General features: G+C 44.6%; 1 protein-coding gene across 1 annotated transcript; it reads left to right on the top strand.

The window, feature by feature from the left end:
- Positions 1-1,417: 1,417 nt before the first annotated feature.
- CRKL (CRK like proto-oncogene, adaptor protein) lies at positions 1,418-19,124 on the top strand. The gene is made up of 3 exons (XM_009092239.4): positions 1,418-2,183; positions 5,309-5,771; positions 14,394-19,124. The coding sequence occupies exons 1-3, from the start codon at positions 1,870-1,872 to the stop codon at positions 14,526-14,528; spliced, it is 912 nt and encodes a 303-aa protein (XP_009090487.1). The 5' UTR covers positions 1,418-1,869; the 3' UTR covers positions 14,529-19,124.
- The last annotated feature ends 4,203 nt before the right edge of the window (positions 19,125-23,327 follow it).

The raw sequence follows: 23,327 nt of genomic DNA, 5'->3' as shown, positions 1-23,327 counted from the left end.
CTAAAACATGACACTGGAGAAGTCTTCCATTTTAGATGATTTGAACTCTGCTAAATGTCTGCAGAGACAGAGCCCATATGTTCTAATCCAGACACCTCAGCTGGCACTGCTTGCCAGTGATGAGGAACAAAGAGGAAAAAAATGACTGTGTAATGACTGAACTTTTGGAAAAGGCAGAGCATGAAAAATAACACTGCACAACAGTCCAGTTAAGAGCTTCAAGACAGACATCTTAAATCTATTCCTCATTTTAACCGGCTTTTTTTTTTTTTTCCTTTCAAGTGCTGCTTCATTTCACGTTGCCAGCCCTGAAGCAAAACGAATACCAAAAGCACAAATTAAACGAAGTCACAAGACTGAGCTAAAATCACACCATTCGCAGAGGTTTCCACACCTCCGGGGAGCAGTGCCGTTGTTCCGTGGCGCCCTTGCCCACTGCGGCTGGACAGGCCGAGCGGCGCTGCCGGCCCCGGGGCTGAGTCAGAGCTCGGTGCCTGTCCGGGCTCACGGCGCCAACCTCCCTCTCAAATTCAAACAGCTCATCCGCACCATGTGCCAAGCGCTGCCCCCGAGCCCTGCTGAGTCCTTTCCGGGGCTTCCTTCCTCTTCAGCGGCTGCGACACCATCTTCCCTCCCGCCTGGGCCACGCCGGGCTCTGACCCCGTTATCTGGGAACAAGGCTATGAAGAAGCAGGAAACGGCCCCTTAGAGCACGTAGGAAATTATCTCCAGATCAGAGATGATTATCACAGCGGGCCGTTTTGTTCCTTAAAAGAAAATTAATTAACTAGTAAAAACCAGCAAAACCTCAGTGGAGGCGGTGTCTGTGTGCACACCGCCTGGGGTCAGGGTGCTGGCACCCCTCAGATCCAGGAGCAGGGAGAGCGGCCCGAGGCAGCCCCGGGGCACCGGGGAGCCACACCCGGGGCTGGGCGGCACCGAGCAGGGAGAACGTGCCGACAGGGATGGGGAGAAGATGGGGAGAAGATGGAGGGTCCCCCTCAGATACCTTAAGGCCAAGGGATTTTCTGGGGGTGACCCGTGTCAAAGCGCGCCTGCTACATCCCCTCACAGGGCAGGGCTCCCTCAATGCTGCAGGCGCTCAATGCTGCAGGCGCGCAGCCACCCCCGCTTCACTCACCGCACCGACCGGGGGTGCGCCGGTGACGGCCTGGGTGACTCGCGCGGAGAAATGGGGAAGGGGCGGCTCTCCCGCTCCCCTGGACTCCAAGGAGGGGCACCGGGGCACGAACCCTCCGCCCAGCCCCGGCGCCTGCCTCCGCCCGGCCCCTGAGGCGGGCGCGGCCCCGCGCTGCCGCCGCCGCCATGGCGCGTGCGCGGGGCGGTGTCTGGGAGCGTTCGCGCGGCCCGGCGCAGCCGCCATTTTGGAGCTCGGCTCGCGAGGGGAGGAACCCGCGGGAGGACGCGGCGCCCGGCGCTTCTGCCTCCCCGTCCCGCCCCGAGCCGAGCCGGCTCCGCTCGCCGCCTTCTCGGGCCGCCTGGCCGTGTCAGCCGCCGCTGCTCTTCGTCACCCGCCTGGCCGGGCCCGCCGCAGGCCTGAGAGAGGCGGGAAGGATGCCCTGCACACCCCGCCGCTGAGGGAGACTCGGGGGCCCTGCGCGCCGCGTCTGGCCAGCCCCACCCCAGCCGCTCCTCGGCCCTTCGCCTCCGGCGCCGCGGAGCTTCCTTCTCCCTGATCCCCCTTTCCCTGGGTTTCCTTTCTCTTGGACTAGGCACCAGCCGCTTCCCCCTTGCCCCCAGCCCGCCAGGCCTCTCTGCCCAGGCCTCCTCCGGGTCTCTTCCTCTGCCTGGGCCTTCGGGCTCCTCACCTTCCTTCCTCCCTTTCCTTCCCCTTCCCCGCCCGGAGCCATGTCCTCCGCCGCTCGTTTCGATTCGTCGGACCGCTCCAGCTGGTACGTGGGCCCGGTGTCCCGGGCGGAGGCGCAGACGCGGCTGCAAGGGCAGCGGCACGGCATGTTCCTGGTGCGGGACTCGTCCACCTGCCCGGGGGACTACGTCCTCTCGGTGTCCGAGAACTCCCGCGTTTCCCACTACATCATCAACTCCCTGCCTAACCGCCGCTTTAAGATCGGCGACCAGGAGTTCGAGCACCTGCCCGCCCTGCTGGAGTTCTATAAGATCCACTACCTGGACACCACCACCCTCATCGAGCCCGCGCCCAGGTGAGTGTCCCCCGCCCCCGCCACACCCACCGCCACCTTTGCCCCGAGTGGCGCCCGGAGGTGCGACCTGGAAAGGTGTCACGGTCCAGCTCAGTAGCTCCGGGAGCCTGGCACTGGATGTCGATGCTATGAATAAATACTAATAAATTCGTTTCTAACACCGGGTCTTCTTAACTCTCTGGACCTCGCCGACAATTAAAAGTGTTGCTCTTTCAGTCAGATCATCCACGGTCCCTGTGCTGACCTTGTGTGTGAAGGTACCATGTACCTCTGCCACGGGCTGTAATTGCCTTGAAAGAGGGTGTGGTCGCACGTCACCCTTTTTGTGTTACCCTTTTCTTCTAGCATTGTCTCCGTTCCAAGGATGGTTGAGAAGCTGGTTCGCCAGTCCTCTCCCTGATGGAAGTACAGCCTCTGAGCTTAGTTTTCTGTCTACCCCTGCACCCCCAGTGATTACAATAGAGCTGGCTTTTATGTGATTAGACTGCTTCGCCCTGTTAAGTCAGCATTAATACATTCTAGGGCAGCATTTCCCAAACTTCTAGAGTGGCATTTCTGCACCAAAAAAATAGTGAAACACTTATTTCTCACAGTTTGCACTGTTCATCTATATCTGCATATACCATACACTTCACTGAGAAATGCTGTTCTAGGAGGATGGGAAAATGTGACTTGGCCATGAGCTCCTTCTTTGTCCTGGTCCCAGCATGGGACATACCTGCAACATGCATCAGTAAACTGCATATGAGGAACCCTAGAACATATTCCTTACTTTTAATTAATAAAACCTTTCTCAGTATCTTTTGTCAAAACTCTTGGGCTTCCTGGGTAGAATGAAATTAAATTAAATAAGAGAAAAGTAGTGACATATTAAAAAACTAAATCCAAATTGGTTCACTTCCAAATTCTGCATTTTAATATCTTACTATGTTTTGCAGATTAGCAAGTTCTTAGGAGGGAAGAATAACTTTGAGGTTTATAATCACAATTGAACCTTGGCATGGACCAGTCCTTAATGACAGTCACTTGTCAAAGATTGACAATAGCTTGTCAAGTTGAAAAACTCAAGTGTTCAAAAGTCATACTGAAAGCTGTCAAGTGATGGGCAGGATGTGACAGAAAGCACAACCTTCAGGAACCCTTCGAGCTGCTGGCAGCCTTTTGGTAGTGATTGTGACTAGAGAGATGGATAGATGAAAAAAAATCATTTCCACCATTGCAGGAATGGAGCTGCCCAGTGTTACATGCATGCTTAAACTTGTGGAGAGTTGGGAAGGAAAAAAGTCTTAGGCTGAAGCAATCTTCGTGCCTATAACTGTTCTTCAGCCTGGATATTCTTGAACCTTTCTGGATGCAAAAATTTGTTCTTAATCATTTATGGCCATGGCTGGCTTGGCTTTCTCAAAACACTTGAGAACTTGAGAGCTGATTGCACTTGCACACTTGGTATTTGTGAGGAGTCCTGTGTGAAATGCTCTGTGAACAGTTTAGTACCACCTTATTTTCAAGGTTTTGGTTGCATATTGTTCTTTCAGCACAGAGACAAATGGGACCTAACCTGCAGTGAATTGGCTTTTTTATAGAGCTACAAATGGGATCAGCTAGGTGTTTTTACTTAGCATGACTTTGAAAAATCAGAGATCTTAAAAAAAACAGGTATGTAGTTGATGGTTTTAAATGCTGTGCAAAGGAGACTTCCTGCTGCAAGAGGGAGGATGAAAGGTAGCATTTGCAGATTTTTGGGTTTTTTATTTTTAATAGACTAGATTTAGAACAGGGGTGTGTCCTTCAGAACTGTTATGCTAATTCTTATTTCTCTGGCATTTTCCTGGGCACAGATGCTTGTGATTTTGAAAGCTGTTCATTCTTTTGATTTCATGAAGTACAGTCTGAAAGGTGGTTTCTATATAGAGCTCTTCAGTACTTCTAGATCTTGGAGATGACATCTCAAACTTTTATAACAGTTCTAAATGGACCATTTTAAACTTTCTGTTTGTTTTGCATCTCTAGTAGTAAGCTCTGACCATCCTTGCTGATGTTCCTGAGCTCTTCCTTATGCAGAGCAATGCTCCTGAAGGGTTCCCCCTGTCCCCCTGCTTTGGCTGCAGCAGGGTGTCTGAAAGATGGAATGTCTTTATCTTCAGGGCTTCTGGCATATCTTGCAAAAATCACAGGGATTTGACTTCCATCGTATTTTGCAAGTAGAAGAAGAGAATTGAAGTAGGCTAATGACATGCATTCCTGCTCTCATAGCTTAGATAATAAGTATCTGCTGTGGCCTATATCCACTGAGGTTTTTTGACAGCTGCTCTGAATAAAAAGTATAACATTTGTGATGAAAATAGTGAAAGCATTCTCGTTTGATGGACAATCTTTTATATTAACACAGACAACAAAGTGACTGTATTTGACAAATGATGGACATAGTAATAAACAATTATGTAAATAAATGATAGATAATATGGTTAACAGGCAAAGGAATATTTATAGAAGGCTTGCTTTCTTTTTCCCTTAGTTCCTTCTTATCAGTGGATGCAAGTATTTCATACAGTCTTTATGAAGATGTCATACCATCTACTTTTGTTCCCTTTCTCCTCTGTGGTGCTTCAAGTCTAGCATTTGCTTACTGAATTCTTTAGAAGTGGGTGCTGAAGTTAAAAACCAAATAAAATTATTTTGGATGACTTTGGAGGTGGCAGGGGACTCTAGGAGAGATTCACAGCTGCATTTTTATGAATTGCCCTTCCACCTCAATCACCCAAACAGTCTTAATTTGATTTTCTTTATCATTATTCTCATAGCTTAAGCTATAGAATTAATTGGACTCTAAGATCTTCACAACAAAACAGGACAGGTGGATAAAGATTTTGCATTATTTCTCTCAGTTTTCTGCATCCCATGATAGATTATATTGGGCTTCTGGGGAAGCTACTTTGGGTATTTAAGTAATTACTTGAGAGGTGTGAGTTACTCATGAAACACCTCACAGTGCTACCCAGCCAATGATTTTGTTACAAATCCAAGTAAGTAACTCTTCTCTAATTGATTATCCTTCTGCGGACCTGGTACTTAGCTTTGTTTCTGGAAATGCAAACCAATAGCTGTTCCTTTTACCAAACCTTCAGGTATCCAAGCCCACCAATGGGATCTGGACCTGCCCCTGCCATGTCCACGGCGGAAGAAAACATGGAGTACGTTCGGACTCTCTATGACTTCCATGGCAACGACGCCGAGGATCTTCCGTTTAAAAAGGGCGAGTTACTGGCAATTGTAGAGAAGCCAGAAGAACAGTGGTGGAGTGCCAGAAACAAGGAGGGTCGGATTGGGATGATTCCTGTTCCTTATGTAGAAAAGCTAGGCAGACCTGCTGTTGGGAAGCATGGAAACAGGAATTCCAACAGTTATGGTATTCCAGAACCTGCCCACGCTTACGCTCAGCCTCAGACGGCCACTCCCCTCCCCTCAGTATCCAGCACACCTGGAGCAGTGATCAATCCTCTGCCATCCACACAGAACGGACCAGTCTATGCCAAAGCTGTCCAAAAGAGAGTTCCCTGTGCTTATGACAAGACTGCACTGGCATTAGAGGTAAGTTTTTCCTCCAGTCTCAGAGTTTTCAATTGCCTTGTGAAAGAAGAAACTAAAAATTGTTATGGTGAAGTTGGTGTGGATGACTTCATGTGGAGTCTGCTTATTTATGTTGAGGGACTGAGAAGTTAGGTTATGTTCTGAAGAAACATCCACAAGAATTGCTTCATCTATACCACTTCCTTTGAGAAAAGTGACCTAGTAGATAACTTTAGGAGCTGTATTTTGCCTCCCTGCCTGCTTGTTCAGCTGTGCAGATGTTACAAGGGTAACATGCTGAAGAGTGTACCCCTGCTGAAGAAGTGCTAGTAAGAGAATGGCTTTGCTTCTCCACCTAAGCTTGGAGAAGGAAAGAGATATTTCCTTAATCATTGTAGAGTTCCAGGCTAAGAACTGACAGTGGCATCCTCCAGAGAAAGGTAAAGGTTGCTGGCTGATACACTTGGTGTTTCTGAGCCTCAGCTGCGAGATGCAATTGAAGATCTTGTGCTGAGAGCTGAAATCTGGGCAGAATATATCAGACATATTCTAGTCCCTTTTGCTTTGGTTTTCAAAAGTGGAATTTAAAAAACTTTAACACCTAAACAGGGGGTGAGAAGTGTAGTGTAACCTCTAAAGTGCTGCAAGGATTTGTGCTTGCTATTGCATTTTAAATTTTCTTTTTATTAGAGATATCTTGTAAAACTTTAGAGTGCTATTCTGTAAATAGTAAAGAATTCATATCATACTTCTAGTTTAACTGGAATAAATGATTTTTTGGAAGTGGTTTTTCAAAGCTATATCCAGAATACTGATACTTTTACATTTAGATGGTACTGAAGGCTAATTAACTTGTAATTCAAAAATGTCTCACCTGGAAAAAGTGAAATTTGAGCATGCTGCAATACTTCCAGGCACAAATGGGAGCAAGCAAGCATAGAAAGCAGCAACATTTTAGCAAGTAAAATAATAATGGTTTTTAAAATACTTTTGAACTTTTCCTGTTGTTTTTGCTCAGTTACTTTGCAAGTTAAAGCTGTTATCTATGGCTGCTACTTTTAACTGAAATTTGGAAGGTTATATTTGTGACTTCCCATTATTCAGAGTGCTCACCCCAATGGCTTTACTCCTGTATTTGTAAGACTACTAAGGTTACTTGTGTGGGGTTAAAAGCTAAATATGAATCACTGGAATTTCTTTGTCTTGTGAAATCTAGCAGCTTGTTATTTGTGAACAGTGTGTGAAAATTATCATAGAACAAAGTGTAAATTCACTGCCAACTGCACTGTACAGAAAATTCCTGCCAAAACTACTCATGCTTCTGAAAGCAAAGCAAGGCAAGAGCTTGATTTTGTTATGCTATCAATGTGTCATGGAATTACTTCAGGGAACTTGCACTGCTGCAGGGAGCAGAACCACTTGGAAGGCTGGTCCTTACATACAGACTTTTCTGACTTGCCCTTTAAGTGACCTAGTTAGCCCCATCAGTTTGGCTCCTCTAGGACACCAGTAGGATTCATTCTCTGGTCAACAAATAGGTTTGACTTGGTTTGAACCTTCAAATTACTGAAGTTTTGTTTGAGAGATTCTTCTCGTCCTCTGATCACTTACTGCCTCATGTTTTTGTGTCTCAACACTGGCATGTTTTGTCTTCCCATGCAGTCTGTTTTCTTTGCAAGTGTACCTCATCTCACTGTGCCTTCTCAAGAGGCTCCAGAAGCAGAATTCTGGGAACTGCTCTACATTTTCAGTGAAATCAGTGATTGCAGCTTCTCCATATCTATCCATGCACAGGGAACTTCAGCAGCTTCATTATAGCAGTATTTTTTTGTCACATGGGCTATTCTTAAAGAAAGAAAATATTAGCTTCTTTTCATTATTTTCCTTTAGTTTGCCAAACCCTTGCAGGACCCTGATAAAATATTTAATCCCAGCCTTGTGAGGGCTCTACACCTTACTAAATAAACTGAACCATTTGAAACTTCTGTTTTGTAAGACCACTGAAAGTACTGTTAGAGAAAAAACAGGTAATGGGACTGTTTTGGGGAAGAAAGTTAATGGTGTTCTTTCATAAAAATATTGTTTGACAGTTCTCCCCCTCAGAATAGGTGTCCCCTAAGTGGCTGTTCAGGTAGAACACCTTGTGAGTGCAATTACATGGTTACTGATTGTGCAACCTCATTTCAACTGATAAAGCAATGTGAAAGCACAATATCTGTTTGCTGGCTGTAGCCTTGTGTGGTCAGCACACAGACAGTACTTAAAAGGAAGAGAATAGCATCTGGAGTAAATAAAGCCATGGCTCAGTAATCTGCTCAGCTTCCTTTTAAGTGGAGCAGTGTCATTCTTCTTGGTTCAGCTTGAAAATGGGACAAGCTCCCTGCCTGCAAATCCAGTGTTTCCATTGTACACTATTGTTTACAGAAGCTGACAGAATTTTTCTTTAAGAAAAGGTAAGAATTTATAGCCTGTTACAGAGAAGTTTGTTTCGTAAGCAAGTGGTTTTTTGGGTTTTTTTTTAATTTCTTACATGAAAAATGTAAGTGACCAAGTGACTGTTCTACAGAAAATCTGAAATGAGATCCGATAGATTGGATAAAGATGAATTCAACTGGTGAATTTAAAAGTGTGGCTATTTAAGAGCAACTACAATTTTATTTCTGTAGGATAATCGATAGGGCGTTTATTTTTGCTGGGCTAAATTTATTTAACAGTGTATAGAATCAAAGAGTGGTTTGGGTTGGATGGGACCTTAGAGTTCATTTCATCCACCCCCTGCCATGGGCAGGGACACCTTCCACTATCCCAGGTGGATCCAAGCCCCATCCAACATGGCCTTGGACACTTCCAGGAATGTTTTTGTCACAGCCTCTCTGGGTAACAATATTGGTGTTGTTGGAGTTACTATTGCATAAGTGTTGACTCGATCCTATTGTGTTACATCCTCCACTGTTATTCTCCAAAATGAAAATTAAATTATAATCTGTTTATAGGCTAAAATGGTAGTTGTAAGTATAGACATTATCTCAAAGCTTACAGCTGGTGGTACATGGAATTTTGTGCATCTCCCTGCACCAGGGAGCAGTTAGTAAAGCCTACAATAAATTACATGTATTTCTAAGATTTACATATGCTCTTGTCTGTTAAGTTACTTTGGCAGTTCAGATTTAATGCTTTTAATGAACATTAAATTCTACAGATTGACGTTTGTAGCTTGTCACTACAACTAACTTTATTACTAATATGTGTAGAATTTGATGGATACTGCATTAAAAACACCCAAACCACTAAACAAGCAAGCTACAAAATAAAAATAGAAACCACCAAACCCAGCCCCTAACCGAAAAGCTCAACAGCCAGGAGCCAGGTCTGTTTCTTTACTTGTGTATTTCTGGCCAAGAAGCTATTTCCTTCCTTTCTGGTGCTCTGGAGGAAGGGGTATGAAGGACAGGGTTACAGTGTCCTGTGCTTTTTGGAACCAAAACTCTGCACCATGGGGTTATGCATTGCTGTTCTTCCATCCTGCTGATTACTGTGGGAAAACCAAGAGGGCAATCCCATGTTCAAAGGACAAAGTTTGTCCAAAACCAAGCTTGTTACACTTTAGGAAGGTGATGGATTTGACTCTTTGGCACTGTTACTGTGATACAGAACAGCAAAGTCTGCCTGAAAGTTTCCCAGCCTTTAAAAACTTGTAGTAATTCCATAGCCAGCCTATTAGAAATAGTGTGCTAATGAACCCTTGTTTCAAACTAACAAGCTCTAAGCAGGACATGAACAACACATTCTATATTCACTTATAAAATGTAATTAAATAGGGTAAGGAGCCAGACAGTGGGAGACCACCAGCAGCCACCAGATTTATACCTGTTTTGTTTAGAAAATGATTCTTAAATGCTCTATTCAGTGTCATAGTTAATTTTGAAGGCAGCAGTGGTTCTAGAGTTCATTTCCAGACTTAACAGTGTTACTGAATCAAAGATTTATTCTTTTTTTTTTTAAACAAGAGTTGCACTATATTTTTAAAAGTTTTTATACTAGTGTTGGCACTTTATAGACTTGTGCCAGCATTATAGTATTAAGTAGTTTGCCTTTTTGTGATGCAGCAATCATACATGTGTATGTTTGCTTGTACAGAGTTAACTTGCCACTGAAATGTTTTGGTGAAATAAATATCCATCCACCATAATTATATAACTGACTTACAGTATTTCTCTTGAGCTTGTTACAATTAGGTTACAGTTAACTTTTTCCCTTTTCAAAGGAAAGTTGAGACAAGTAGGCCAAAATGTGCTAGCAGTAGAACTTTCTTAATTAGGAAATTAGGCTACTTCTTTCAGTAGACAACAAGCATTGTGTTTTTCTTAAGCCAAGGAAACTTAGCCTTGCTGTGTTACACGTTAAAATGCAGCTAACCCACAAAGTCTGGATCTTAAGCAAAGTATTGATCCTTTATTTGGGTAGTGTGAATTGTTGATCAGGGAGCTTCAGTTGCAATAACTGTTGAACTGAAGGTGAGCTCTCCAAATTCTGTACAGTCACCACAGTGGCTTCACCTGAAGGAGACAGGCTACTACCACCTGTAATGAACAGCAGCACTTTTTTGATGCTGCAGCCCCTACTCTGACAATTTTCCTGGCTCTTGGTGAAATGGAAAATTCCTTTGTTTAACCTGTTCCTAGGTGAGGCCAGATTAATTGCATCCAGCACTTGCACATGTCTCTGTTGCCCTTGAAGCTCCTTTCATGCCTCAAGAATGGATGAAGCTTTTCCTCTGAACTGGTTGATTCTCCAGTTTGGGCATCAGCTGTGTTCTGGCCCAGAACATCAGAAGTGAAGGATAATTAAGTCATTAAGCTGTGCTTTTAGCCTGGTGCTTTCTTGGATCTTCCAATACAGCAGCAGCTCCTTTGCCTGCTTGCAGTGGCTGAACTCTGCCTCTGTTGTGTAGCTCCTCCCTTTGGGGACAATGGGGTGTCAGGTATTTTCTGTGTTGGACCATGTCTGTTCTTCTCCAGACAGGCAGCTGGCCTGAGGAACAGTTTTGGTTTTGGTATTAATGTTAGTGTCACCAGAGAAGGTGACACTAATTAGGATAATGACTGAGATTTAACACCCTGTAGATCCCAGAGAGCAGTGTTTTCTATAGCACTGACCCAGTAGGCTAAAATGATGATTTAGAATTTTAATGCATTTTTATCACCTTAAACTTACATTATAGAACTTTATCAGCCATAGAACTATTAACATAGCATTGTTGGAATATCTGTAAAACTCATTGAATTGCTTGACTAAAATGGCTTGCAGGAAACCTTGTGCAGAGTATGAATCAGCTTCAAATGGAAGGCAGGTATGGAAGAGTCTGGAGTGAGTGAAGTAACCTTTCTGACTGGCATGTTCCACAGCTTGTGTTTCCCCAGGGCTTTGAATTCATGCTCTAACAGGGACATAATGAAAGATGCTATCTAAAACACATTTTGATTTTTATCACTTGGGTGTAACTAAATGGCTGCATTTCAGAAGTATTACTCATTGAGCAGTGGTGCTTCATTCCAGTGATGCTGGTGTGCTTCACAACTGAATTAACTGACCTGGGAGATGCTGAGTCTAAGGAAGTGTTCTCCTCATCTGTAGATAAGGGCTATTAGCTGTCCAGAGTCATACAGGAAGTTTGTGGCAGAGATGAGAATAGAACCAGGTCTCCTGACTCTGTCCTGTGCCTAATCATAAGACAATTCTTCTGACTGGCTTAAAACATTCTCTGAAAAAAAAAAAAAGTGTGTTAAATAATTTAGTGGGAGATTGCACCTCAGCTGACCATGTTAAAGGCATTAACATGCTTTAAAAGGCATTTACAAAATAATGCTTTTACTTGGGGGAAAAACACATAGAGGGATTAGTGGACCAGATTTTTCTAGACATTTTTGAAATTAAGGTCTTTAAGGTAAGATCCATGAGTAAGTCTAGCATGAAATCAAGGTTCCTGCACCAAAATTCTTATTTCAACATGCTGTTTAATTTAGTCTTCTCAGGGAAACTACATTTAAAAAATAATATAGCCCAAGAGGATATTCAGCAGCTGTCATTAAAAAAAAAGCCCTCTCAAAAATAGTAGAAAGTAATTGCAAAATAATTTACTATTCCAGTGGCTCTCAGCATATGGGAACTTGTTTTGAGTAGCTCTTATCAGCCAGCTCTCTTTAGTGGCAGATTCTGGTGTGCAGCAGCTTTGCCCACCCAGCAGCATGAAGGACATTTTACATCATTAATCTACAGGGCAGTTTGTACCATGCAATAGGAGACATGTTTTAAATAACTCTTTTCACTCAGCTGAAGCAAAGATTTCCAAACCTATTCACACTGTGAAGTCCTTCAGAACCAAGCTGAAGAATATCTGTTCTAGAGCTTCAGAAAGAATAATGGATTGATCTGTACAGCACATGAACAGAATTACATTGTCAGACTCTCAGAAAATGCAGCTCCACATTTCTGTTTCAAAAGATTATTTTTAAGATTAAAGGGTTTGAGGTTGGGTTTGGTTTATGGTGCAGTGAAAACATAACTCCTTAGTTTAAAACTGTTGTGATATTGGCTGTATCTTCCTCAGATTGGGTCTAGAATTTGGAACTTAGATCTGTCTGCAAGGGTTATTTAAATGTAGCAAATGTAACACTGAGTATTTATAGATCTTATCAGCATTTTCCTAAAGAAACATTTGCTAGGTTCCTGTTTAGGTCATCTTGTTACTATTTAAAGCTTTCTTGAGTGAGGAGTCTGACAAATTGTGCTTTTTAGCAAATGTACAATCAGAGCATGCTGCAGCAGGCCCTGGAGAGAGGAAAGGCAGCTGGGTGAATTCTGTGTGCACATGTAGTGTTTAACTGCTCAGTTCTGTGTGCTGGCTTCATGTTTGAGTTTAGGAGCAGCATATGTAAAAATGTACATTTAAGAAAGTAAAATGGCCTCAGTTACATCCTAAGAACTTAAGGGAGTTCAAAGGGTTTTCTCCTCTCTCAAAAGCACAATATTACAATTGTTCCAGATGAGATGGTCTCAGGTATGGGGGCAGACAGGACACAGACAACCAAAGAGTGGAGAAGAAGTAGGGAAGGCAGAGCAACACACAAGGCTTAAATCTCTGAGAATAGTTTCAAAGTTCAGTGAATTTTATTTTAAGAGACATAACAGTGAGTGACTGCCAACGAGTTTATTATAGTATCTTAAATTTCACTTAAGGGTTCTTGCTTCTGTGTGATCTTCAAAAATACCAGTTAAGGTAATGGTAACTGGATTGAATGGGTTTCAGATCATCTAGTGACATGCACAATGTTTTGTAAACTCAGGGCTTTTTCATTGACATAAAATATACAGGTCTCACCTGAAAAGTTGAAGGATGTTGGCAAGGGCCTGTCTACATCTGGTCTGAACTCCAATACTATTTAGAAAATGTAGACCCATTGCTTTACATACTGTATCAATGTCTATATTTTCCTTTAATAAGATTAAAGTTTGTTTCCTTTGAATTTCACAACAGTAGTTTGATAACTGAGACTCAATTACAAAGAGTTTGGACCTAGTTTGGGAAAGAAAGTTAGCAACTGTTGGGCCTTGGTCATAGGCTGGTTCTACTTTTTGTGAAATTACTTTCTAGCTGCTAATGTCACTTTTCTAATATTTACTGTAGTTACCACATAGAGTCAAATAAGTAAACAGGAAGGGAGGGGGAGAGTCAGAGAGCTGCTGTAACAGACCACGTGTTCAGGTCTCCAGAAGCATCTCTGAAGAGTGAGGATTTAGCTTGTCTTAAATGCTTCTTGTCAGTTTGGATATTTCACCTTGTAAATTGTCCTGATCCAGATTAAATACAGCTGTTGAACAGTAAGAGTATAATTTATCATCATTTGGGCTGTTGTTTCTTGCTTGATCATAGCTTAGACTTCTCTCATTTTCCACTGCCAGATAGGAAGAAAATAGTTATGGTAGGAAAGGCCTGACATGTCATCATTCCTGCTTCAAATGCTTTGACAGGAGTAGATGTGAAAACCACAAATAAAGTTATAATCTACACCTGCTGCTTAAAAAAAAAAAAAAAAAAGTTTGAGATTGCTTTTCCCCACCTTGGAAGTGTACCATTATTTCAGAAATTACAGAAGGTTCTTAAGACTGTGATCATCAGAATTAGAGCTTCAAGTAATGGTTTCTTTGCCTTAGGAACCTTTCTTTGAAAAACTACATTTCTTTTAAGTCAGCTGCTGCTAAAACCAGTCCCAGTGCTGTGCTCTTTTGAAAGGATGTTGTGACTCATCCCTGATGGTAGCTTTACTGATGTGAATTTATATCTAACGTAAAGATACTGTTGCATGAAGCTGTAAGCTCTCCTATAAAAAGAGGTGTAGTTCAGTAATCTTTATAAATACACATGTAATTAAGAGTCTCAGAAAGAGCACAGACAACATTATTATGTGTAGCAACAAAGTGTTGGTATTGTAATTCAGTAAAAGCAACTTTTCAGTTGATCCTGCTGCCAAGAAGAGGGCAAGATTTCTTTCCCTGTAGTGGGCTGGTTGTGTTGTTCTTCATTTGATTGGTATCAGAGGTGAGAAGCCATGAATGATAAGAGTGTTTTTGTTTCTGATTCTGCAGGTTGGAGACATTGTGAAGGTGACGAGGATGAACATCAACGGGCAGTGGGAAGGAGAAGTCAACGGGCGGAAAGGGCTCTTCCCCTTCACGCATGTGCAGCTGTTCGACCCCCAGAACCCCGAGGAGAACGAGTGACTCCTCTGCCCCACTTACTGCTGCTTCATTCTCCTGGCTACCATGAGCATTGTTTGAGGTGGGATGATGACTTCATGGCACATTGCTAGCATTGCCCATTTTCCAGCTTGCTGCAGTTTGACAGTTCTTTTAATATACATTTGGAATACATACAGCTGAAGGCACTGCCTGACCTTCAGATCATAGTTACATCATCCTGAATTTAGTTTCACTTTTAAAACTTTTTTGGGCCTTAAGCTGTACAAGACTGAACCGGAATATAGCAGAGAGCTATGGGAAAAAAACCTTTCCTGTTGAGACTTCCATGGACTTTTTCTGGTTTGCTCAGTAGGAAGAGCCCTAATCTTAGATCAAACATGCAACTTCGTGCATTACTGTCCAACAAAAAGCAACAACAAAAATGCAATTTTAGAACTGAAGAAGATTTAGTTTTGAAACGACCTGTCCTAAGGTAGTACATATAAAATGATGGTTTCTTTAAAGGACAATAATTGGAGCTTATGTGTTCTAAGCAGTTGTATTAGACACTGCTCTTTTCTGTTAACTCTTAAGCTTGTTGTTGACCTTCCTGAAACAGTGTGTGTTAAATGCAAATAACCATTGATTGAGCTGCATTGAAGCGGAGGCATTTATTTATAAGGAAACCTAGGAGGGGTTGATACTTGGTTTTGGCATATTTAATGCATTTCTGTTGATTTTTGCAAGCACTAACTGTAGAAAGTGAGCTTTAAAGGGAAACACGTTGGCCTGGTCTACATACAGCTCTCCTGCAGTGTTGAAAGTGTAGTTTTACTAGTACAGAAGTGCTTGTCATCAAGCTGTTACTTGGTAGACAGATCAGATTGCCATGAGGAGGGGTAGGAGTGGGACAGAAGAACTTGGTAAATACCGATAAAATCCTCCTATTTAAACATTTAAAAACGTTTTATATCCATTTCTCTGCAGGCTCCCTGCTCTCTCCAAAGTTTCCTAGCTATACCAGCCCCAGCTCATCAAAAGCTCCTTTTCCAACACAGTACATTTTTTACCAGGGTGTCTGTGTTGCTGTGCTTCTCTTCCAGAGCTGCTTTCATCTTCTTTTTCCCCTTCCTTCTTTTTCCTTGCTTGTATCCCAGGTCCTCTGCATGCTGACATCATTCTTTTACCCTCCCTAAAGCATTGGCTCTGTTTTATCTATGACCCAGGTCCCTCTCCCTCCCAGCATCCCCTAGAAAATGGTCAATTGGAGCCAGCTGCCTGGCTTCTCCATGTGATAACGCTCGGAATGGAGGAGGCCACAGAGGTGTCTGTTACTAGTGTAGCTCCTTCCCTCTTTGGGTAGCTTTTCCCCTCCTGAGCTCTCCTGCTGTGATGGTTCTGCAGCTGGGTGCTCAGCCTGAGCCTGGGTGCAGGGTATGAAAGCGTAGGCACAGGGGAATCCTGTGCCACCTTCCTCAAATGTGTGTTGGAGGTGAACTGGAATGCTCTTTTCAAAATGATGGAACACTGAATTAACAGAATACATGTCTGCAAAGATACAGCTACAAAAGCTCCCTTTTCAGACAGCCTGGTTAAGGCAGATGTCCAGTGTGGAAGCTGGCAGGAAAACAGCAGCTCCCATTTTTCAGCTTTGGTAGGCTGTTGTTTGTAGCAAAATGAGAAACTTCAAACACCTGCAGAATGTCATCAGATCTTACAAATGTCTAATGATATAAACATTGTCTTAAGTTCCAGCATGTTTTCTTGTTGATTTGTGTTGCTTGATCCTAATAAAAGCACGTTGTTGGTAGTTCATGTGGGAGTGCCATGAGATCCTCCGTTGGAAGGCACTGAAGAACTGCAGAAATGGCATTCACAAGCAGACATTCAAAATGCCAGGTTTTAAAGAAGCCTCTCCATTCATCTATTAACTGTTTTCTGTAGTATTGATCAAGTGGCTGACAGTCTGGAAGTTCTTGTAGAGCATTTTACTACCAAATTAACTGTGAAGTAGAGTAGCATTGACTGAAGCGTTTGGTGCTGTAATTCTTGACAATAGGCATTGACATCTTGTCTTGCAAAGAAAAGCTATGCAGTTCTCTTAACTAAAGAAGGTCACGTTTTTCCTGTGCCCCAACAATACCTGCACATTTACTACACAGATTGTACTACTGAAAGTCATCTTCTGAATACAAACTGCACTAAACTCAGTCTGCTGCAGAGAAATCTTATTTCAGGCCTGACCTAGTTACAGGCAGCTCTTCAGAAGACTGATTGTAGAATTCTTCCTTTGCGTGGTAAATAAATACTGTGAGATTTGAGATCTTGAACATAACTTTTAACCTGATTTTTTTTCACTGAAATAAACATCTTGATTCATCCCCTCACTGAATAAGGTGTAAGTTTTGAACACAAACATTGTTTTAGGTTTAATTATGTTCCAATACTGCAAAAAAGCAAAGTACTTTACCTTCAAAACTATGCAAAATTTGTGTGTAGTGGTATCTGAGGCAAAGACAAGAATTCTTGAATTTCTGTGAACCTGGTTTTAGGCCGTGAATGAAGAGTGTTTCTCCAAGTAGCAGCGGTGTGGTTCAGGTATGTAAAATGTGGTTTCAATGTAGCATACTGACCAGCCTAAGCTGATTGTAACCTCGCTTCAAAATATGTCTTGGCTATTTTACTATGAGACAAGTATTTTCATATAAAGACTGCATTGGATCAGTGTGTGTTTCTCTTTGAAGGACTCTGGAATCTCAATGGCTTGTCGCTTGCTTACACATGTGCTGTCGTTTTATGAAACCTCTTAAATCTGAGTGATAATCTTATCAGTGTAAATGTTCTTGGGCGTGTAAGGTAACCTTGATATGAAGCATGAGAGCCTACAAGTGATGGCTTCAATCTATGCACCATTAAAGTTGTCCTTGCTTTGGAACTAGGAGCTGGTGTTATGACCTGTTGCCACAGTAGCCAACTATCACAAAAGGCTTGGCTTCCTCCTGCTGTGTACATGTGTATATAGACATTGAAGCCTCTGACCAGTCTGAAAGTTTAAATGAAAACTGTTTTAATCAGTGTCCATCACTGGATAAGCGCTTATTTAATTCATGATTGTTTACAAATTGGGAAAGAATAAACAAAAGGGAATATCCTGTTTGGGTTGAGGCTCTGAAGAGCCCAAGCATTATTTTTGTAAAGGGAAAAACAGCATTCTTTGTGCCATTTCATGTGCCTGTAAAGTAATTTTTTATATTGTATTAACATCCTGGGAATGAGTGGGCTGCCTTTGTTTTCTAGTCCAGTTTTCAAGCATTTTCCTCAATACCTGCAATTGAAAGTGAGACCTGCCTAAAAGACTGCCTTTTGGGACCAGTGAAAGCGTTCCTGTATAGTTGTCATTTTCTGTTTATTTGTGTTAAAGTGTATTTTGGGACAAGGATACAATTATTGCAGTGGGAAAGGTGGCCTTGTATTTGAGACAGTCTTCACTGTGTAAACTTTTAAACACAATATGTAATTTAAAGACCATGATCTTCAGGCAATAATATTAAGTGTAAGCTTTTAAATTTTATTTTGGGGATCATAGCTTATTTTATTTTTTGTGCTATAAGATTAACAGTATTAAATGAATTATATTCTTAGAATATACGGAGTGTCTTTTCTTAAGATTAGTGCCTTTTTAATTTCTTACTCCACTTAATTCATAGAACTGGTCCCAACATCAAGCCACTGTGTTTTTTCCCCAAGGCCCTGTTTGTACAGTCTAAATAAAACTTGCCTCGACTTACAGTATTATTTGTTGTCTTTAGTCTGAAACCCTCGGCAGTAACAGCAGAGTGTTGAAGCCCTTACTGTGTCCTTACTGCCCTGTTCTGTGGGTGAACAGAGCGTGCCAACTGAAGTTTTCCAGAATCAAGAAGAATTAAGCAGGAGAAAATGCTGTTGCCAGGCTGAATGATACTCTCCTGTTCCATCCTCATGCCTCTTCTCAGACAATACTGCTGGGCTCTGGAGGTTCAGATGAAAAAGCTGCATCTCTGGTGACACAGATTCCCACTGCCTCCTCTACCCCGGCGCCCGACCCGACCGGTCCGTGCTCCTCCTGCTCCACCACCACTGTATTCATTGTGCTCCTTGGCCCAGGCCTTCCAGGGTCTCTGGAAACCTTAACCTTTGTTTACTGTGATGCCTTGACTGTGCTTGTAAGAATGACTGGTTTATGCAATGGTTTGAATTTCACTTATTATTGGTTGAGTAACTAAGGTGTAACCTGTGCAGGCACTGGAGAGCAGGGACTGCAGCTCTGGCCCCTGCCATGAGGTGCTGGTGCAGAACATCAGAACCGTGTTTGGAAGTCAGAACCCACATCCTGGTCATCGACTGCCTTTTCAGTGAATCCAGATCAATAGTAACTAAACTTAAAGGGGTTTTTCAGTTAAACCATTAACAAAGTGTTGATACTTGAGCAGATCCTGTATAGGAGAAAAACTTAAGAAGAACATCAACCATGCAGCTGCTGCGAAGGAGAAGCCTACAAAGCTTGTATTGGTTCCCTGGACTCTGTAGGTATGGTGACAGCCTCATGTTTGTCTTCTCTGGAGTACAGATGTGATGTTAATAAACATTCATAGCCAACTCTGCAGTGTCTTATCATCAAATAGTCACATTTAGCAAGTTATGTTTTAGAGAAAATCAGTTGTGTTTTAAAAATAAGGTCAGATACATTCAGTGGGCTTGGTAATCCTGTTTCAGGCTAAAAGGCAAAAAGTAAAAGGTAACAGGAAGCAAGCAGGAACTCAGGGTGGGTTTATTTGTCTTACCTGCATTCAGGCTTCCACAAGTGCAAATCTGAAGTAGTTCAGTTACTTCAACAACAGGCAGCACAAGCCTCCATTTTTTAGTGCAAGCTGGCATCAGCTGGGTTCATCAGTTTGTCACTGATTTATTTAAAAGGTTTTATTTCTAAACTTGTGTGTTGTCAAACACCCTTTTAGACATACCCAGAGGTATCTGTTGGAGCTTACACCAGTAGTAAATAGACCAAATAAACTGCAGCCACAGCAGAACACAGTTCCATTTCTACATGATTCTCCAACGTGGAATGTGCACAGATGAAAAGCTCCTGAGGTCCACACTCACCTTCGAGCAGCCGTTCTGATTTTTGCCCCCCCATATCATTCCCTCTGTCTTGGTTTCTAGAGGACAGGTCAGCTGCTCCTGTAGCAGCTGTTGAACCACAGCAGGGAACGGTAAAGCAGTTCTGATTTCAGGAACCCTCCATCCCCCCGAGCTGCCAACCGGCGGTCGCTGTGCGAACAGCTGAGCCCCGCTGCAGCAGGGCCGCGTGTCCGGGGGGGACAGGCCGGCAGCAGGGCTAGAAACCATCACAGCTGTCCCAGGGTGAGCCTCCTGCTCTGAAATGCAAGCCCTGAGAGCTTGCCGGGAGCCACAGCAGCACCGACACCGACTCACCGACACCGAGTGCTGTGTGCCTAGCCTGAGTCAGGCTATCCACGCACTGCTCCAGCTGCCCGCCCTCCCCGGGAGCAGCCTGGGAACCCAGCGCCCAGCACCGTGACTCAGCCCATCTGCTTCACGGGGGCTCCTGCTCCAGACTGCCCCAACCTTGGGAGCCACAAGCTGAGCTACCCCTGCCCTGCGGTGTGACGGTGCTCACCGGGGATGGCAGCCCCTCGGTGCAGCCTCACCTGCGGGAGATCCGTCCCGCTGCTCTCGGGGCGGGCGGGGCAGCCAGAGGCGATGGGGAATTAACGCAGCGCTCCCCTCAGTTAACCTTCCCAGCACCTGCTTGCTTCATTCCAGGCATTTTGTAACCAGAACCCTCCCTGCACGCGTTACTAGTCTAACCCGCCGCTGGCACACCAGACAATTGGGATCAGAGCTAAATCTGGGCTATCCACAGGGAACTGGCTCCTGCTTTGTACGTCCTGGCTGGTCCAAGGGCGGCTGAAAGTCAGCGCTGAGAAATCCATTACCGGCATTTGGTCTAGAAATGAATCCCTAAAGCTGCAGTGAAAGTGTGGATCCAAGGGACTGTTAATCCCCTTCCACTGCACTGATTCCCAGTCTGTGCTATCCAGTGAATCCTCTCCAGACCCTCAGGCAGGAGCAGCTCTTGCTGGGCTGTCAGAGGGCAGCAGGGGTAGAAGGGCAGTGCTGGACATGCTGCTTTGCCTTCCCCCAGCCGCCCCTGCGCCCAAAATCCAACTGATTTGGGGGGAGTGGCAAGTCCAAGGAGAGGATGCTGTTTTGAGCAGACAGAAGGGACTGACATAAGTGAACAACAGGAGCTGGTTTGAAACTCTTGGCACTCGACTCCTGTTCAGCCCACCACCAGTCAGCAGCCAAGCTGGAGACCCCCAGGGATGCTCCTGACAGAAATGACAAACACAGCCAGGCCTTAGAGTGCCCTGTTGCTATCCTTGTCATAAAAAATATAAAAATCAAACTTGCCCATTTTTCATTACTGGGAAGTGGTGACCCCCTGTATTTCTAGACTCGATTTCCACATATTTTAATGTATTCTGTTACTTTACTACTTTGATCTGGATTATGTGGTTCAGGGGCTCTCATGGGGACTTCTAGCTGCTGAATCCATTTCTGTTACCTTAGACCATCTCTTCTTTCCCCCTCTTCTTGTGACCAGTGATACAATTAATCCACGGACCTTGAAGAGAAAGAGCTTTTCTCTTTCCAGGTATCGCAGCTGGTGCTCTGGCTCCGAGTCTGCAGTGAGGATGGATACACAGCTCAGGGCTGGATTCCTGCTGAGCACCAGCCTCATGCTCTGCAGGGCACAAAGGAAATGTAATTCATCAGGCTTGGCCTCCGTTGTGTGAGGAAGAACCATATCCCACAAAGATCGAACACCCCCCGCTGTGCCCGACTACCTGGAATAGCTGTGCCTACTCGGCACTTTGGAGAACTAGATCTAAAATTAACAAAGATCATTTCCCTACAAGAAATAGCACCTTGGCCTGGACATGAGACACATCAGCAGGAGTCTGAAACAGAAAGGCTAAAATTAACTTAGGTCTGGGATTCTGCTGAATGCGCTAACACAGGTCTGACCACCACATGCAGGATAAGCAGCACCACTGGAAATCTGGCCAAAATCATCCCTAACTGCAGGATGTACCCAGCTGTGACAAAAAGGTTACTGAAAGTACTCAGGAGCAGCTCCTGCCTGTATGAGGCTCAGTGACCCACCCTCACCATCACTAGTGACCATCTGATTGAGGCAGAGGGGGGTGATGGCATGGGAATGGCTCTCTCATGGCGCTGGATTTCTAGCAAGGCTTTGTGCTGTACAGCAGTGGAAGCCCACAGACCTCCACAGGGCGTTTGTGAGATCAACACCAGCGAATTTAAACAGACAAAAATAAAGACACATCGGAGAGCAGCCTAGAGAAAGTGTGCACTGTCCCTAACAGGGCAGGAAAGATGTGGGACTTGCATCCATCAGCCGTGCAGGCTCACTCCTGCCTCACTCCAGTGCCCTGATTTCAGCCCACGCTGCAGCCCTGCAGCCCCAAGGCAGCACTGCATTGGAACAGCTGTGGAACATGGAGCAGGGTGGAGATGATGTACCTGGAGAAGGACAGGCTGATTTAACACCCCTCCCTGCTACCAAATGCTCTGTGGGCTCTGCAGTCATCACCCAAAATAGAGGCACAGTCTGTGCCTCCTCCAAGAGACAGTCCCTGCTGAAAATACATCAGGGCACTGCTTGGGGCAGTGATTTCCTGCAGAAGCCACCTCGGGAGATGCCAGCACCATGTCCCACTGTACCTGGCTCCTTTCCCTCTCCCCCACCACTCAAGCTGCCTGCTGATGCTTGTTACAGCCTGGAAGCACGAAACACAGGGCTTGACCTAGCAAGGAATGTAGACAGAAGGAAAGAAAGGTCCTGCATTAACCTCAAAAATCCACCACATGTGGCTGTCACCTACTGTTCAAGATACAAGGGTCCCTTCCTGGCAGAGGAGAGGGGCTCCAAGGCAGCCCCTGTGACAGCCTTGTCTCTCTGGGAGCAGACACACTGCCCTGGAGCCACCTGCACTTCTCAAGCAGAGACACATCTTCCCCATGGAGAGCAGCTCACCCCAGGTAACCACCTTCTCCTCCCCTGGTTTTGCTGCCAGCTCCCTCCTAAAACGTGAGCTGCTTCAGCCCCAACTTGCCCAACACAGGCTCCTGTCAGCACCTGAGCAAATCGTGCAAAGCCCTGGCTCCAGACACAGCACAACAGCCCCAGAGCTTTACCCTTTGTGCACTGTAACCACAAAGCAACAGCACAAACGGCTGTTTCTTGGCTTTCTGTTCTCCACACTGCTCTGGGATACCGTTGCTGCAGCTTCCAAGCTTCAGCACCTCTGCAGCAACTGCCCTGCAGGCTGCCCCAGCTGTCCCTTCGCAGGTCACACGCAGTCACTGGGTGGCACTGTGCCCCTGCCTGTGCATGCCCGGCTCCAGCCTCCTGCGCTCGGGGGTGCCCGGAGGAGCCCCCCGGCTGAGCCAAGGGGCAAAGGTTCTCCTTGCCGAAGTGCACCCACGGTGGCACGGAGAGAAACCCGGGGGCCCCAGGAGCCCACAGGGTTGTGACCCCAACTCCCAGGCTTCCCGCTGCCTCCCTGCCAGGGTCTCTCTCTCCCCACCGTGGTTATATTTTCATTACTGTGGCAAAAGGAGACCAACTGCACCCTTACAATAGGCCCCTCCATAAAACTAATAGGCCAGGCAATTGGGACAGCCCTGTGAAGTACTTTATAGTCTGGATGGAGGAGTTCGTGCCACAGCTCACATGCTGTCCCCAGCCCA

This window comes from Serinus canaria, chromosome 15 (genome assembly GCF_022539315.1).
Source record: "Serinus canaria isolate serCan28SL12 chromosome 15, serCan2020, whole genome shotgun sequence".
Taxonomy (NCBI): Eukaryota; Metazoa; Chordata; class Aves; order Passeriformes; family Fringillidae; genus Serinus; species Serinus canaria.
Note: the sequence above shows the minus strand (reverse complement) of the source record. Positions and strands in the feature narration are given on the sequence as shown.